The sequence below is a fragment of the Epinephelus lanceolatus genome, chromosome 3 (assembly GCF_041903045.1).
Source record: "Epinephelus lanceolatus isolate andai-2023 chromosome 3, ASM4190304v1, whole genome shotgun sequence".
Classification (NCBI taxonomy): Eukaryota; Metazoa; Chordata; class Actinopteri; order Perciformes; family Serranidae; genus Epinephelus; species Epinephelus lanceolatus.
Window position 1 is genome coordinate 21,415,498 of NC_135736.1, and position 17,623 is coordinate 21,433,120.

General features: G+C 42.4%; 1 protein-coding gene across 1 annotated transcript; it reads right to left on the bottom strand.

Moving 5' to 3' along the window:
- Positions 1 to 1,111: 1,111 nt before the first annotated feature.
- On the bottom strand, positions 1,112 to 17,363 carry LOC117255488 (3',5'-cyclic-AMP phosphodiesterase 4C-like). The gene is made up of 17 exons (XM_078166125.1): positions 17,115 to 17,363; positions 15,295 to 16,142; positions 14,165 to 14,299; positions 12,750 to 12,877; positions 12,467 to 12,649; positions 12,311 to 12,350; positions 11,967 to 12,037; positions 10,579 to 10,741; positions 9,483 to 9,576; positions 9,217 to 9,374; positions 8,179 to 8,277; positions 7,925 to 8,089; positions 6,491 to 6,590; positions 6,186 to 6,340; positions 4,362 to 4,484; positions 4,068 to 4,250; positions 1,112 to 3,308 (listed from the first exon to the last, which is right to left on the bottom strand). Exons 2-17 carry the CDS (start codon positions 15,334 to 15,336, stop codon positions 2,298 to 2,300), a joined length of 2,850 nt encoding a protein of 949 aa, XP_078022251.1. The 5' UTR covers positions 15,337 to 16,142; positions 17,115 to 17,363; the 3' UTR covers positions 1,112 to 2,297.
- Between the last annotated feature and the right edge of the window lie 260 nt (positions 17,364 to 17,623).

Sequence of the window (17,623 nt, forward strand, 5' to 3'; positions counted from 1 at the left end):
TTGCTCAGCCATGGCGTTGACCGCTTACTTTACTCATGATGCATATTAAAAAAACAAAAAAAAAAACACCATATGGACATGTTAAAGTGATACTTTGCTGATTTTCAACCAGCTCTGTGTCACTGCAGTGTGTGCACTGTGTGCAGATGAATGGGGTTTGTCTTCCCCCACGTGCCCACAATGCCAGGCCTGTGCTGTGAGCAAAAATGAGGCATGTCAGCCAGATGACATGGCGTGTTCCACATAATCCAGTGGATTTTGGCTGATGGGTAAGCGGGGAGATCTGTGAGCTGGTACAAGGAGCACCTTAACACCATTTATCTGCACACACTGCCTGCTCTGCGCTGACACAGAGCTGGGAAGTTGGCAAATTTCCCTTTAACAAGGTTAAAAACTCACTGTCATTGGTGGAGGGCCCTCAAACATATTGAGTTTTATATCACAGAAGCCAAAAATACAATTTAAAATTTATAGCTGGAACCTCAGAATTTTTTCTATCATTTAAGAAAACTACTTTAACAATTACTTGATTATCAGGTCTAGTTTTTTTTTTTTTATTGGTTTGTAATTTACTAATCAAGTTTTGGAAGTTTCCTTGAGATGCTATGTATTTTGGTACTAACCAAAGAAAAATAGGAGTTTTCTTGAATTAAGTGCTCCAATATTGATACTTTATACTACTGTACACTCACCTGTAGACATATTTCACATATCTGCATGTCCAATCTCTGGTCCCTAGACTGGGTATGAAATTACGTGTCTTTCTCCAGTAGTGCTGCAACTGATGACTATTTTAAGTATCGATTAATTTATCAATATTTTTAATAAATCCATCCCTGACTGAGTCTATACAACATCCAAACTGACAGTTCTGCTCTGGTTATCAAAGTTGTTGCCAATTAATTTTCTGTCGTTTGATGAATCAACTAATTATTATTATATTATAAATATTATAAATATCAAAACATGTAGAAACTGATTAGAAAATGACAGACCCATAAAATGGAGTTTTAACAAAAGTATTACCTCTCTTGGTGGATGAATCCTGTCCAGTGTTACTCAGGAGAGAAAGACGTGAGACACCTGCAACTCACAACACCGATCCTTCAACTTCATTGATCATATTTATTATATGACATCAGCAGATTAAAATACATGTTTATTATGTACATATATGTAACAGGGGTGTTAGATAAAGTGCCAAATACCATTTTTACAAAAAACAAAGAAAGAAAAAAAGGGATTTGTGGAAGACCATCACACCCGTTACCCTGGTCCCACAGTTCATTGCTTCACGGTCGAGTCAGCCACCTTGTTTGGAGGAAGGCTGAACTGCTCAGTGCTGGTCGTGTATCAGTTTGGCACGATTCACCCGGGATTCAAACTCACAGTCTGGGAGTGGTGAAACTGTCGTGATGGGATGAATACTGGGTGTTTTTTTTTGTTTTGTTTTGTTTTTTTGTTAACATGAACTGACATCGACACGTACAACAGGTCAGCCCCTTGAGCTGGACTGCAGATGTTTCCACCTTTGACAAAACGGTCCAGATACTATTCAGGAATCCAGCATCGTTGCTTTAAGGTTAGCATGTGAGGAGGTTAAACTGTTCCAGAGCCCGAAGGTGTTCTCAGCATCCTGTTCACAAGCGGGAAGTTTTTGTAGTAAATATAAGACAACAGACACTTTCCAGACTTATTTTTTTCTCTTTTCTGACAAACAGAGGAAGTTGACATTCTTTTAACAGTTGTTGGTCAGTGTGTGTGTGTGTGTGTGTATATCGTCCTCATAAACGAGACAGAGATGATGAGTAGTAGTCCATGAGATCGGGAGAACAGGCACACACTTATTTGCATGTACGCATTTCAGTTTTTGTTTTTTTTAAGATTTTCAGGAGCTACAAAAGGTTGATAAAACAGGTTCACCCCTTTTCTTATCCCCCGTTTTATTCCCTACGGCAGTGATGGATGTACAGATACTCAGTGATGAAGACGTGAAGTCGTTCTATCACTATCAGTTGATCAGGACGCTGCAACAATCTGGCTGTTCGGGAAGGCGTATGCTTCGGCAGAGGTTTTGTATTTGTGTCCATTGCTGTCCGTCTGCGAGCTGTGGAGTTTGAGACGTCTGTAGTTGAGTCAGAGCATGTTAACCCTGGAGAGAAGTGCATCTTCGGCTCTTCATCCTCCTCCGTGACAGTCTTACTGCTAACTGCTGAAGCCTCTCTGGCTCCATTTACGTACCTCTGTATCTCTCTGAGACCTTTCCTCGCTGACCCTGTTTATGTTTTTACACCCAACTAACTTTCCTCTTCTTCCTCTACCTCTTCTTCTCCAACTTCATCCTCAACTGGCACCTCCTCCTCTGCCTCTGCTTCTGCCAACTCTCCATTCTCCTCTTCCCCATTGACATCTTCTGTTCCTTCAACCTCCTCTTCAGCTTTGTCCTCCGTTTCTGCCTCCTCTGTCTCGCCCTCCTCTTCCGCTACATTTTCTTCCACCTCTCCTGCCTCCTCTTCTTCTTTCTCTTCCTCCTCTTTTCCCTCTACTTCTGCCTCTTCATTTTCCACTTCCTCTTCCCCCTCACCTCCTCCTTCTCCTTCTAATTCCCCTTCTGTCTCTTCCTTTTCCAAATTTTCCTCGCTTTCTCCTTCCTCCGTCTTCGCCTCCACGTTTTCTGCACCATCATCCGCTTCCTCTTTCTGTTCTCCTTCTTCCTGAGTCTCTCCCTCCTCTTCTTTAGTCTCCTCGTCCTCCGCTGCATCTGTCTGCCCTCCTCCGTCGTCTTCTTCTGCCTGATCCTTTCCATGTTCCTCCACCTCCTCTGTGTTCTCCTCCACCTCCTCTGTGTTCTCCTTCACCTCCTCTTCTTCTTCTACCTCTTTTCCTCCAGTCCCTTCCTCCTCCTCCTCCTCCTCATCCTCACCTTGGACTCCATTGTGTTCACTGTTGTGATTCTCCTCATCTTCTTTCACAGTCTCTCCTTCGCCCTGTGTTCGGTGTGCATCGTCGTCGTCGTCGTCGTCGTCATCGTCGTCGTCGTGGATATCTTTCCGGCCACTCCTCCCACCGTTGTTCCTCAGGTGTATGTGGTTGTGGTTGTTGTGCTCCAGGTCCTCCAGGGTGAGTTCGAACTGGAAGCGGTCATGCTGCAGGTGTCTGTCCGGGGGAGGTGAGGGAGACTGGGGCATGGTGTTCAGGTACCACTCCCTGTTCTCCTCCAGCGTGTCCAACAGCTCCTGGGCGTCTGGATGCACAAGGTCAGCCCACGTCTCCCACAGCGGGTGGACGATGTAGTCGATGAAACCCACCTGGAAAAGAAACAGAGTCAGACCTGAGGCCAAGATGATAGTTTTGGAAAATACACTAATTCACTGTCTTGCTGAGAGTTAGATGAGAAGGTTGATGCGCTTCTCATTGACATGAGAGTGGTATCAATCTTCTGATTTTTGGCAAGAAAGCAAAAAAGCATCTTTTCAAGAACAAACTATTCCTTCAAAGAAAAGAGAAATACAACCAGAAAATGTCACTGTTAAACATCATGGACATCAAAAAGAGGCATATGACTGAAGCCACTGCCAGCTGGATATCATACACACATCCAAAATATCATAACAAAAGATTTAATGACTATCAGTGTTTATCTTAAGTTATTCCAGGCTTCATTACGCTGCCAGATTTATCAAAAGAACCCAAGTTTGTCTCTTCCTGCCACAATGCAACACAAAGTAGAAACATGGACTTTTAGCCATGATAACAGCGTGGCTCTACGGATGGTTTGGCACTTTGTCAGTCAGCCGACCTCTTTGGTCCAGACTGAAATTTCTCAATAACTAGTGGATTTACGGCCATGAAATTTAGTACAGATATTCATGTCCCTCTGAGAGTGAACTGTAATGATTTGGTGATCCTTTAACTTATATTGTGGCGCCAACAATAAGTCAAATATTTATTTGTCCAATATTTTGTTTTATGACTAGTTAAGCTTAAACAAATGATTAAGAACACTTTTTATATATTCATATGTGAAATATGATTAATTTACAGTGATGAGAGAGATGGAGCGTTACCTGACTCTTCTCCACTGAGGCAGTGTGTTTGTCACACATGGCACTGATCTCCATCCCTCTCTCTCGCTCCTTGTCACCCTGTCGGAAGAACTCCTCCATGATCCTCTCTGTCCACTGTCTGTATAACGGCAGCGGCTTGGTGGGGTTGCTCAGGTCTGCGCAGTGCACCATGTTCCTCAGCACCTACACACCGTATGTCATACAGTATAAATATATTCACACAGTACAATAGATGTGTGCAGATTTTACACAAGCCATTCTTTCACTAGTGGTCTGTGTGAGTAGACGAGTTACCTGTATCCTTTCTGTGTAGTGGTCCAGCAGCAGCACACCAGAGCTGGTTACCTTCTTGGTCTCTACCATTGTCTTCAGGTCAGCCAGTAGGGTCATGTGTTTGGACATGTCCGTTGCCAACACCTGCAGACAGAGACAGGAAGACAAAAGTGAAGAGAAGCACAACGATTCAACCTCACCTCTGTCCTCTGTCAAATAAAACCAGACCAAAACCAAAGATAGTGTGGAAAAACAGGCTGTAAGTGATGTGATGATTGTAAGACTGGATCTAGGATGTTAGTTTAAAAGAGGAACTACCAGACAAGGAGCAATTTTTAAAGGTCTCATGTTTAGTGTTTAGTGACATCTAGCGGTGAGGTTACAGATTGTAAACAATTAAAACTTCTCCTGTGTGCAAAGTGTGTAGAAGAACTACTGTGGCTGATGGGAAAATGTGAACGGCTCTATCTAGAGCCAGTGTTTGGTTGTCTGTTCTGGGCTACTGTAGAACAACTTGGCAGACTCTGTGGAAGAGGCCCTGCTCCGTAACATATCACAGCAGTTCTTAGCTTTCAAGTGACTATGAAAATGAATATTATATTCCATTTTTGCCAAAACAGCCCCCTACATTCTACACACTGGACGTTAAGGGTACTGAAACACCAAGGCACCTTAATAGTGAAGAGGGAGCTGAGCCGGAAGGTGAAGCTTTCGATTTACTGGTCCATCTACGTCCCAACTCTCACCTATGGTCATGAGCTCTGGGTAGTGACTGAAATAATGAGGTTGCGGATACAAACGGCCAGAATGAGTTTCCTCCGTGGGGTGGCTGGGCTCAGCCAGAGATAGTATAAGGAGCTCGGACATCCGGAGGGAGCTCAGAGTAGAGCCACTGCTCCTTCGCATCCAAACGGGTCAGTTGAGGTGATTCGGGCATCTGATCAGGATGCCTCCTGGGCGCCTCCTGCTGGATGTGTTTCGAGCATGTCCCACCGGTAGGAGGCCCCGGAACAAACTGGAGGGATTATACATCTCATCAGGGTCCCCCAGGACGAGCTGGAAAGCGTTGCTGGGGAGAGGGATGTCTGGAGCGCTTTGCTTGACCTGCTGCCCCCGTGACCGGCCCCAGATAAGCGGATGAAAATGGATGGATGGATGGATGGACAAGTGCATAACATATGTGCTTGTTGACTATTGGCTGTAGTCTTTGCGCTGTGTTCAGATGCACCTTTTTGAATGAGACACAAGAAATGTGAAGCAACGCAACACCACCTTCGTTGCCACTAGTTCTTTGATGTCAGTTTGGTGTGTCTGGGCCTTAAAACATGAAATAGTATTTTTTATATTGCAGTTTTGGAGGAAATCCAGTTCTTAAATGGACTGAGAATCCAAAAGGCATTTAATTAAAAAGCTGCTAACCAGATTAAATTAAATTAAATAAATTGGATTTTGCTTCAACTTAAATTTACCTAATTGAGATTAAAAAGTTACAGACAAACAGTATAAAAAGATGAAAAATAATATATTGTTATGAACAAGATCAGAGCTAAACAAATTGAACCTGTACCGTCTAAAATAAAAAAACTGCTAGTAACAATCAAAAACAAGAATTCTAGAAAACCTCACATCACAACATAAAGTGGCACCTTGAATACAACATGAGCGCTGTCTCAAACCATAAATAGCAAATAAATAAGACAATTCTGAAACTATAATGATAAATGAGATTCTCAGAATTGGCAGCTAAAAGAAAGGAGCAGCCAACCCTAAGTAACCAAAACAGAAGAAGTTATTTTTCTATAATTTAACTAGTACAGTGTGAGATATGGTAGAAAATCTCCTGACCATATCGATGACAAGCTTGCGAAGGCTCTGGCGCTGTCGCTTGGTGAGGTTCTGGAAGATGTCACAGTTTTCCTGGTGCAGAAGCTTGAAGCCCACAGCGAGGTGGTGGTTCTCCAAAACTGACTCATCATTATACATGAGGGCCAGCTCTGAGTCTGAGCACAGTGGAGAGGGGTGGAGGAGGAAGAGGAGGAGGAGGAGGAGGAGGAGGAGGAGGTGTGGACACAGTTTGTGCAAATATCTTTTATTAGACATATTTGTCTGTGTGTGTGTGTGTGTGGGTGTGGGTGTGTCTGTGCACTTACTGGTGTTGATGAGGAACTGATTGGAAACTCCAGGATGGTCGACATCGTGGATAGCTGCAGCGAACAGAGCAGCGAGGATCTCCAGGTCAGTGAAGACGGCCTGAAAGGGACAAGAAGGTTTCCATCTATTATTTTAAGTTTTTATCCAAAGAAAATCTGTGTATTTGTCTGTTTATTTAGAATGTTAAGAATATGTATGGGTAAAAACATTATTTTAAAAACATAATTTCCAATACAATCACTCTGTAGTTGAAACATGTTTTTGCTTTCTTAGAAGGACTTTCATACAGAATCAGCAGCTCATTAGGATTGAAATTATGGTGGTCAGCTTTTCCTTTTCACTGCAATCCAACAACTTTTGGGTCCATGGTGACATTGAATCCAGGTGAAAATCTGTTTAAACTCATCTCATTCTTTGGAGAAAAAAAATCTCTGAAAATGTTGAGTCTTAAAAAAGGCTTAGGAAAAAAGGTTGAATTGAAGGTTTGTGCATGAACTAAAAGTTCTGTGTTTATGAACAGAGTCATTGAATGTCAGTCAGTTAATTATTACACTTTGACCTTGGAGTCCACCCTGCACTCAAACTCTCTCTGTCACTACAACCTGACATTGGCTGAGGGGACATACAGTAACATAACGTAATGTACAGTTTGATATAATCATTTTTCACAAAGTCAAATGCTGTCGTTACAGTGTCACAAATGAATGACCTCAACCTCAGGTAAAGGAGTTGAGTTTTGACAATATACAATAATGTGTTGTTATAGATATTATAATATAACACATATAATGTATTATATTAATCTTCTGGATTGTTATCATCTCTGTGCATTGCACACATTCTGTGTGCTTTAACCTGTTTCACAGTCAGTGGTTGGTACTTTGCACATTCCTGCACTAAACTGCTCAGTTCTTTCATTTTAAAACAGATATACTGCACATCTTTTTACAGTATTTTTATTATACATTTTTGTATTATATGTTTATGTTTGTTTTCTTTTGCAGCAGTTTTTATTTTTATTTATTATGATTATTATTTTATTATTAATTATTTTTCTTATTTGGCAATAAGTCCCTGAACAGAAGCCACCGGTGATGCACAGATTGACATAGTAAAAATGTTGTGGTGAATTACAACATTACACTTTGTAAACAGATATAAAGGGTCTGAGCATTTATATATGTTGTTTAAATTAACAAATAAAAGTTGTCATGTTATCTTTAACATTTATTGTTGTGCCATTTGTGAGGCTATGGTAAGTCTTTTTAGGTTTGTTTATAAAGGTGTATTGTGCTGCTGCCTTTAATTGTGTTATGAGAATGTCTCCATGACTGACCCGAGCAGAAAAGGAAGCCAAATCTGTCCGCTTCCAAAAACAAACCAACCAGTATGTGTGCATGTGTGTGTGTGTCAGTGTGTGAGTGTCAACATACATCAAGAGCAGGTGTGGACAGGAGGACATGTGTGGACTGGGTGACATCTGCAGCATGGAGGCTGTTGTGGTACGCTACGTTTCCATGGTAATGGTCCTCCAGGGTCATCACATAAGTGACAAAGGTGTCGACCGGGATACGAAACGTCTTCAACAGCTCCCGCTCCTGAGGAGGAAGGACAGGAGCTACAACTTCACACACCAGCAAAACACTTCATCCCCCATAAAGCACACGCTCACACTTCTGTTGTTTACCTGGAAGATGGCGTACATGATGCAGCTGAGAGGTCTGTTGTTGGAGAATTCTGCTACTCTGAATATGTTAAAACTCCACTTATCCAGATCCTCCAGCTCCTGTTCAAACACACACAGACAAACATGATGTGATTTTTTTAAGCCATCAGGGTGCTCAGGCGGTGTCATGACACCATTTACATGTGCAGTAGGATCTAACATAGGGCTAGACAATAAACTTAACTTAAATTACCACCACCATGGATTGCTTACTGAATTTAATTTACCCAAAATTACAGATTGAACTGTGCAACATCAACCAGTGACATCCATCTATAAATAAACCAGCTCGCCAGTAATTACTTCAGAGCTGAAATGATTAGTCAACTATTGAGAGAGTATAAGAATAAAAGATCACTGGTTCCAGCTTCTTGATTTATTTTGTTACAGGTATTTTTTAATATTTTCTGACATTTAATAAACCAAACGACTAATCAATTAATCAAGAAAATAACAACTGTCAGAGAACTCAACAGTGAAAACAGCTTTGCAAAACTGGTGGCATGGCTGTTGACTCTCTTGTACATAGCATTGTTAAATCTGATTTATGTACTGCTAAATGAAGATGCAGGACCAGAGACAGTTTCCATCCTGCTTTGGCCTCTCCAAACATTTGCTGCTACAGACTGTATGGAAGTAGACAACGAGGCGTCAAGCACAAAAAAACCTCTTTCAAATCTTTCTTTCATCTTCATGTGATGTAGACATAAACCAATCTTTCAATACTATGAGACCATCAACCTGAAAGAAAGTGCAGGGCACACACACATACTGTACTATCTCCATACTATTGGAAGGGAAAAATAAGCCAATATTTATATAAAACTATGTACAAGAAAATATTGTAATCTGTGAAAATCCTGAAAGCTGATATTTTATTTTCTTGTGTGCACAAGATAATAAAATATTCTCATTGTTCACAGTCCAAGTCTGAACAGAATTGATTTGTGCAACTTGTTTTGGAGTGAGTCAGAGGAAAGAAAAGACAGACAACAAGACCTTGGCAAGCTCATCCTCGTGGTCCGTGTTGACACCGAAGCGAGGCATGGAAGTGCTGGAGAGGCTGGAGCTGTGAGACAGTTTCCTCACTCCGCTGATGTGACTCATAGGTTTGTCTTTCAGGGTAGGAGATGGAATTTCCACCTCGTTCTGCTTGTCTACAGATTGATGGACAAACACAAACACACAGAGGTGGATTTGCTGGTTTTATTTGGCAAAGGTTATAAATGTGATGTGGACAGGAGTCAGACTCAGCTCCCACTCACCCATGAAGGTGCTGGAGATGTATTCAGACACCTGGTTACCGGAGCGACTCATCTCTGACAGGTGGGACAGCTCTCTGTTCAGCATCCTCTTAAACTGTGGCAGAATGGGAGCAAAGCAGAGAAACGAGTCAATGAGGTGCTGGTTCTCTAAATTTTAAAGTGGAGTGCGGGACTTTTACATATAAATAAACATCTGTTACATTCAAGCCCTCGCCAAACGAGTTGATACAAGGCTGTTTAAGCCTAACACCGCCTGGGAAAGCTCTCTTTGTTTTGAATTATACTGGCATTTTGGTGTGTGGTGAGTTTACTGTACTGGCACATCAGAAGTGACGCATTTTACATCACCGAGCCAGAGCTAAAGGGGACCAGAAGCAGGGAGAGACTATAGCAACAGAGCAGCTGCTTGGAGTATAGAGGAAACTATGGGATGCTATGAGAAAACGTGTCCAAGAACAGTTCCTGCAGTGCTCCAAATAAAAAAGAAACTCAACGTTCATAGGAAAAACTTAAGTCAAGACCTCCAAGCAAATGTCATAAGTTCGAGTTGACAGTGTTTATGTAATTAGTCACACTGCCAGAGGGGGAGACAAAAGTCTGCAGGTTTAAAGATGGCTAAATGGTAATATTCAAAACAGTGCTCTCTGAATTGAATGAATGAATTTGGTGGATGTAAGTAAGTCCCAAGGTTTAAGATTGCAGTAACATGACTGTGACATAGCATCAAAGGTTTTGCATGTCCCTGTTCAACATGCATGCATTAGTTGTTGGCTACAGTACAGTTCAGCATAGAGACCTACACCAATATAAAGCACAGAAAAACGATACCTCAGAGTTTGTTTGTTTACAGTTGAACAACAGAATTTACTATTGTAAATGACAGTAACAAAAAACATAAGATCACAATACATCGTCAGAGACATAAACTATAAATATGCAGCAAAATATTTTAAACTTACATGCTACGTGCTAAAAATACATAAAAATGTGGCATGCAAAAAAATTCTATTTGCAACACACTGTATGCTGATAGTGATATATTAATTAGCCTGCTGATGAGTTGGTTTGAATAGTTGGTCCAGTGATGTTCACATACCTTGTTGGAGGCCATTTCACTGACAGAGCGGTGTGTCTGAATGGTCTCCAGCTGGTCCAAGCACCAGTCCAGCTCCTCCAGTGTGTCCAGGGCGAGTTGCTGGTATTGCTGTTCTGATAGTGACGCCCTGGGACTGACGCACACACCACCCAGAGGAGACCTCCTGAGGACACAATGGTTAGTTTGATCTACCAGATACTGCAGTCAGCCACAACAAGTTAGCAACAGCCTCCTCACCATGTCCATCTTTTTATATTGTTTGTTTTTTAAAGACATTTATAGTTATTTATTACCAATCCCAAGTGTAGTTTTTAAGATTATTGCCACAGAACAGTGTTTTCTATTCTCTTCCTTTCTACTGTCAGTGTCTGTTGATCTGGGTGGCGAGCTGCTGCATACATTTTCCCTTAAAGCTACAGTTGGCTGCTTTTATGAAAATAACTTTTTTGTCATATTTGCTGAAACTGTCGCCATATTCTTAGTACATGAGACAGATAATCTCATGACCCAGCTGCCATGTTCACAAACAGTCACACACATGTATATATGGGCAAATACACATTTCACGCATTCATACGCATTCATACACATAGATTTATACATCAGTCACAGGTGTCTGTAGCCAATCTACGTTGTAATTTGCTCTAACTAAGAATCACTTATGAAACATCCCACAGTTTTAGCGTTTTCACATATGTCAGAAATGGTTGCCATGTCCTGTAAAATTACCTGTAGAGCCACCCAGTGTACACTCTAGTTTCTCCAAGTGTAGAAAACTCATAAGATCACCAGCCCACTGGGCATGTGTGGGAAACGCCTCCTGCTTCCTCTTAGTAGGTATAAGGCGTCTAGCAGTTAAGAAGGCAGAGGCAATAGAATTTGAATAGTGTCTCGGAAGAGGTATGTTCTCTGGAACTACTCTGAAAAATTTCAATCAGTGGTGAGGGGGTAAATCTGACTCCAAGAACCACAGTAAATGTATTCAATATCGATGTCCAATAATTATCAAGATTTGGACAAGTCTGGAAAGTATGAATGAGGGATCCTGTTACTGTTCTGCACCTGCTGCGTAAGGGATCTGTCCCTGTGATAGTTTTGGGTTGGATGGCTTTGACAACCCGTGCTCAAGTAATATACGCCTATTGTACCAGATTTTACAAGCTACCTCACAATGTTACTGTGGTCACAAAATGTGTCTCTGAGATGAGATGAGATGCATCCTTAAACTGACAAGTAGCAGTATTGTAAGGTCTTATATACAGTAGTAAAGGACATTGTTTTACTTTGTTTGTAAAGTGCGAATTACCTCTTTGACCGTTACACACATGACAACATACTATCACAATGTGCATAGGAGGAACACTTCAGGAGAATGAGTAGGTACTGACTTGATTGGCGGTGTGGAGACGTTGGCAAGAATGGTAAAATTGCTCCGTACCGATCGCAGACTCGCCAGTACCTAAATAAATACACATACCACAAGATATATAGAATAATATAAGAGAGATATATCCTAATGTCCTAATGTCCATGTCCTAATGGGAGGTTTAAGACAGGGATGAAGTGTTGAAGCTTCCAATGACAAATGCAAACATTTGTCAACAGGTCAAAATGATGTAAAATTGCTGAGAAACTATTACTGGGACTGGAGGCATTATGAAACATTTAACATAATGTATAGTATAATGATTAATAATTTACAGGAGAATAACATCTATTATGTGAGACTCACTTGGGCAAAAGGTGTGACAATGAAGTCCTCTCCTGTGTGCCTGAGAGAGACAGAGTTACAAGAATGAGAGAAAGCAATATTTCCCCTGAAAACATTTCACATACATGCTCTCTCCCCCTCTCACTCATTCTCTTTGTCTTTCGTCATGAGTCTCACCCTTCACTGGCGAGGGAGGAGTTACGTGAGACCGTCTTGGGCGACATGTCGTAGTCGGAGTCTGAACGGTAGAGGAAGGACTCTCTTCTCTGGCTCTGGAGAAAGGAGGTGTGTAGGGTGAGACTTGGACTCTGTGAACCCAGCGGAGTATGACCTGGTGATACGCCATTTTCTGCTTCATAACTTCAGCACGAGGGAAGGAGAAAAGGTTTGATGGTCAGAGAGGACAGAAATTTAAACATCCTGCAAGTTTCCAGCAAGGTGGAAAAATTTGTGTGTGTACCTGTCAGAGTCTGCTTGTGTGATGGAGATGCGTGGCGGGATGCGGAGGGGAAGAGTTGTTGGACGCGATACACTGCTCAGGACCTCAGGTGAACGAGTGCGGTCTCGAGGGCGGAGCCAGCAGGGTACCTGAGGAGTTAGAAGGAAGGGTTTGTAGATGATACGAGTCACCAGTTGCTTTGCAGGAGTAAAGCACAATTTGTTCACTCAGTCTGTGATATGTTAAAGGCTGGGAAAACAAGGAACTGCCTCAAGGTCCCAGACACGCAGGGGCCCCAGAAAACCCAGATTCACTGTCAGCTGGTCTGATGTAACTTGATTAATCGCAAATTTCTGACGTTTCAATAGAACTTTTAAATAAAACTTTCTGTAAATAAAACAATTTTGCTGACGATTTTAAATGTATGCAGTGAAATATTTGATTTATTTGTATATATTTTTCCTGTCATTTCACACATGCATGGGGTTTCTGTTGATTTAAGTGCAGTAGGAAATTCAAGTCCATTAATTATCACGATTTTATCTGGTTATTTGGGTGCAGCAGAAACAAGCTGTAAACACACTTGAATCACTGACATAATATCCCCTTTAAGTAGATGTGGAAAACTTATTAGCAAATAGTTGGCCATTTATACATCTAGCAGACACGAAGGAACATTGTCATTCAATTGGAGTTGTGTTGTGTCCACCTGGTGAAATCCAATATTTACTCATTTAGCTGTGTTTTGCTGCTCACCAGCTCCTGAAAAAAAGAAATGACCCTTTAGGTGCTCAATGCTCCACTGTGTTTTCCAGATAGCTGCTAACTTTGTCTGCTGTTTTGTCACTGGGCAGCCAGTTAACAATGGAAGTATCAGGGCATTACTATTAGTATATCATAGTATCTATAGTATTTCCCTTAGAACAGCTGCATGCTGCCTCTAAAGAGCAAACAGCTGCAGGCTGTAAAACAAAAACAATGAGCTAAGGGGATGAGAGATAATTCTGTTTCCCTTTCACCTTACACACAGCCATCATTTATCTATTGTTAATATAAAAATATTGATTATTGCAGCTTTAATATATCATCGTGAACATCAAGTGTGCATTAGTGATGCTTTTCAAGCACAGATGGATTTAAAAAGTCTACAATTTAATACCTCATAATGACGGAGTAATGCCCAAGCAAGTCTTTACATTGTACCCAAATTGATTAAAGCCAGAAAAATAAACCGAACATTGTAAGACAATGTTGTGGTTTGTAAAATGATTAGCTTGTAAATATAATTTGTCGTAAAATGGGCAAAAACATGCCAAATCAAATGGTATGGCCCTTTTATGTTATGTTCATGTGAGTGGGGGATTAATAGGGGCCCATTGCTCGTTTTTACCCCAGGGCCCTGAGCAGGTCAATGCGCCCTTCCTTCCTTTCAATACCTGGAGACTAGACGAAAGTCTTCTGCTCCTCCCTCTGCGTAGCTCAGCCCCCAACGTAGCCCCAGACGTATAAGACCGGCTGTAGCGAGATGACTCCGCCTTCTCCCCAGCACCTGTTATATCTGTGTTGTTACCCTGTGAGACAGGAGGGAGAGCAGGTGAGGGAACCAGAGACACTGGGCAAAAGAGACACGTTTAAAAAAAACACACACATTGTTTTCCTTGTAAATAAAAATATGTACTGTGTAAACATTCAAAGTAAATAAAATGAAAGAACTTGGTCCATGCAGAACATTTACCAAACCATGTTGATTTTCTATATTCAAATTCTGACCAGTGAAGAAACCACATAAAAACACAGGCTGTAAATTATCAATCTATGTGTGTTTGCATGCGTGTGTGACAGTGTGTGTGTTTGGCTACATGTGTGCATGTGTGTGTGTGTGTCTGGGATAAGGCCTCTACAGACTGAGCTCTTAGAGGCTGATCTGCACTGCAGTACCGTAGCAACAAAACACTGGGGGAATGGTAGCAGTTGCTAGGCAACAGTGCCGTGTTGCTTCCATGCTGCGCTTGATGTCGTCCAGACCCAGATGTGGAAGGATGCTCACATCCACACACACACACACACACACACACACACACACACACACATACAGTACACACAAACATACACAAATATATGGACACCTGCCTCTCAGCATAATCAATAAAAGAGCACTTGAATAATGCATGGTATTATGTCCTTCAGCCAAAATGTTATCTTTAAAAGAAATAGCTCATTTACATAGAGCGCTCATTTAGCTGAGGCTCATTTACATACAGGACTATGACTGACTGAGTGGTTTACACTGTGTGAGTGGAGGCTGGAGAGGACAAACTGTCCACTCTGACTCCTGCGTGCATCCACAGACCTTGACAACAAGAACAAAGGGAGCCTTGGATGTGTGAAAGTCACGAGGTTTGTGTGTCATGGTAAGCATTCAAGAAACACACACACACACACACACACACACACACAAGCACAGTCCAGTGTGACACACTGCTCTGCCTTATATGCACTCACATGGAAACAAGTGACAGAGTTAGTTGATTTTCTCGAGTATATCCCGAGTTGTTTATATTCTCACCTCTTCTCCAGTCACAGACAGCACGCTGCGGCTCTTCTTCATCCTGATTGGCTCGTTCTGGGCCCCAGGGCGGAGCGTTCCGGAACCCAGGCAGCAGAGCAGGTGGAGAGCCAGGACCGGAGAGGTCAAAGGTCACTGCAAGGTCAAACCGGGGTCAGACCGGGTCACAACCGGCCCCCATTGGAGCTGACTCAGCCAGCCAACCGCCTCGCTCACACTCTGTCCACACCTCAGTCTTCAGAGGGCTGAAACTGGGCGTCCAACCTGCCGTTAGATGCTAAAGGTGCATTTAAGTGCCCCTCAGAGGCTCCAGGTTCAGTCTGAGGTGGATGACCTTTGTTTTGATCTGTTGGTTTTTTTCAACAAGCCAAAGGTGGAAGACAAAAAAAAATCCAAATTCTCACTCCATTTTAGTGTAAGCTACGAGTTTCTGGGAAAAAATAAGTCCGTCTGCATGTTGTCTTGCTCTGGCCAGACAGGCCAACTGGATATCCGGATCAGAGTTCATGATGTCACTGCTGAGGAAAACCTTTTCCCAAGTTTTCTAAAATGTTCATCCAACTTGAAGTATCGTTTGCATGACATCTCCCAGTGGTAAACCTGATCCCACATGAATGCAACTATCAATAATCCAGATACAGCTTGTGGGAGACTTTGCACCAACTCTCTCCTGTCTCAGATCAGTTTCCCATTGTCTGACTGGTCAGTCGGATCCAAATCCTGCATTGGGAGAAGTGTTGAATATGATTGGCCCATCTGATAAGTCCAGATGTCAAAATTCCAAGCTTGATATGTCGAGATCCATCCTTGAATCTGTCCCGGTGTGTCCTCTTCCGTAAAGATTCCCCCTGTGAGAAACAGAGATGAAGAGTTCATCATCCTTCTTTTATAACTCTCTGTCCTGTTTTCATTCAATGAATTAATCTGATGCATCATATATATATATATATATATATATATATATATATATATACACATAAAAATCCTGTTCCCCATATACATACTGTACTATTTTAGTAAGATCGGGGATATTTTTGGGGAAAATGCCTATTGTTTTCCACATGCATGAACAAAACACCAAAGAAATGCTCATAAAAATTACAATTTGTTAAGTAATAATCCAAATGATTGGTCGGGCAGCCCTAACAAAATATTTTGGGCAATGCAGGAGCTGTACCTACAGTGTGGCTAATTCTGAGCAGATACTGCAACACCAAAGCTCTGTGATGTTATATAATTACTCTGAGCAGTCCGAGATGACCTAATTCCATTGCATAGGACAGATTCGGCATATCAGAGTGTTTCTGATTGAGCTGGTACACAGACAGATAGCGGTGGAGACGACTTTTACCAGGGGTCATCAAGAACACACCCACTCAATGAAAGCACTCTCACACCAGGGTCTGCACTGACTGAGAGTGGGGGGAAAATAGGCTGGAGAAATCAACAAATGCATGGTGACACAGTGACATATATATGGACAGACAATGAGAAATCTGAGCACATACATTCACACACCATGGCTGCCACCAGTGCCACCTCCACGACAGATAAAGCAGCTTATAAAACCAAGCAGCAATGCATCAATATGCAGCTCAACTACCAGCCTGCTCTTCTGTTACAAAACACCCAAATATATATATATTAAACACACACACACACACACACACACACACACACTGAAACCATGCATACATGAGGACAGCCCTGCCATCGTGCCTGTCTGCACACGCACTGCAAGAGATATGTGCCAGACACATGTACACACACATTCACACACACTGTCAAGCCGCAGCATGTAAGAATAAAAACACACTCACCTTGATCGCCTCAAGATCAATGGCAAGATGGGCTGGGCCTCGTCTTGCTTTCACTCGCCTCCTTCCCCTTGTCTCTTCCCCGCTCCCTCTGTCTCTCCGCAGACTAGCAGCAGTGTGTCACCACGGCGAGAGAAAAAACACTTGGCGTCTTCATGAATATCAGCGGCTTCACCAGCCTCCCTCCCTCGCTGCCTCTCCCCTGCCACAGTGGTCTCCCCCAGCCACCCCCCCACCAACACCACCACCACCACCACAGCCTCCGTGGAGAAGCCCATCTCCCCTCCCCTCCCTCCTCCTGCACAGTGTGTCCATTAATCCCATACAACAGCCTCCGCTCCTCCTCTCTCCATCGGTACCCCTGCCTTTTTTTATTCCCTGGCAATGCCTTTTTTTTTCTCTTAATAGCAGCCACACGCCGATTCTCTGCTTCCATACCCAGGCGTCATTTCCCTCCATTATAGCCACCCACACACATGCACACAGCAGGGTTTTATTGGAACACATCGCTC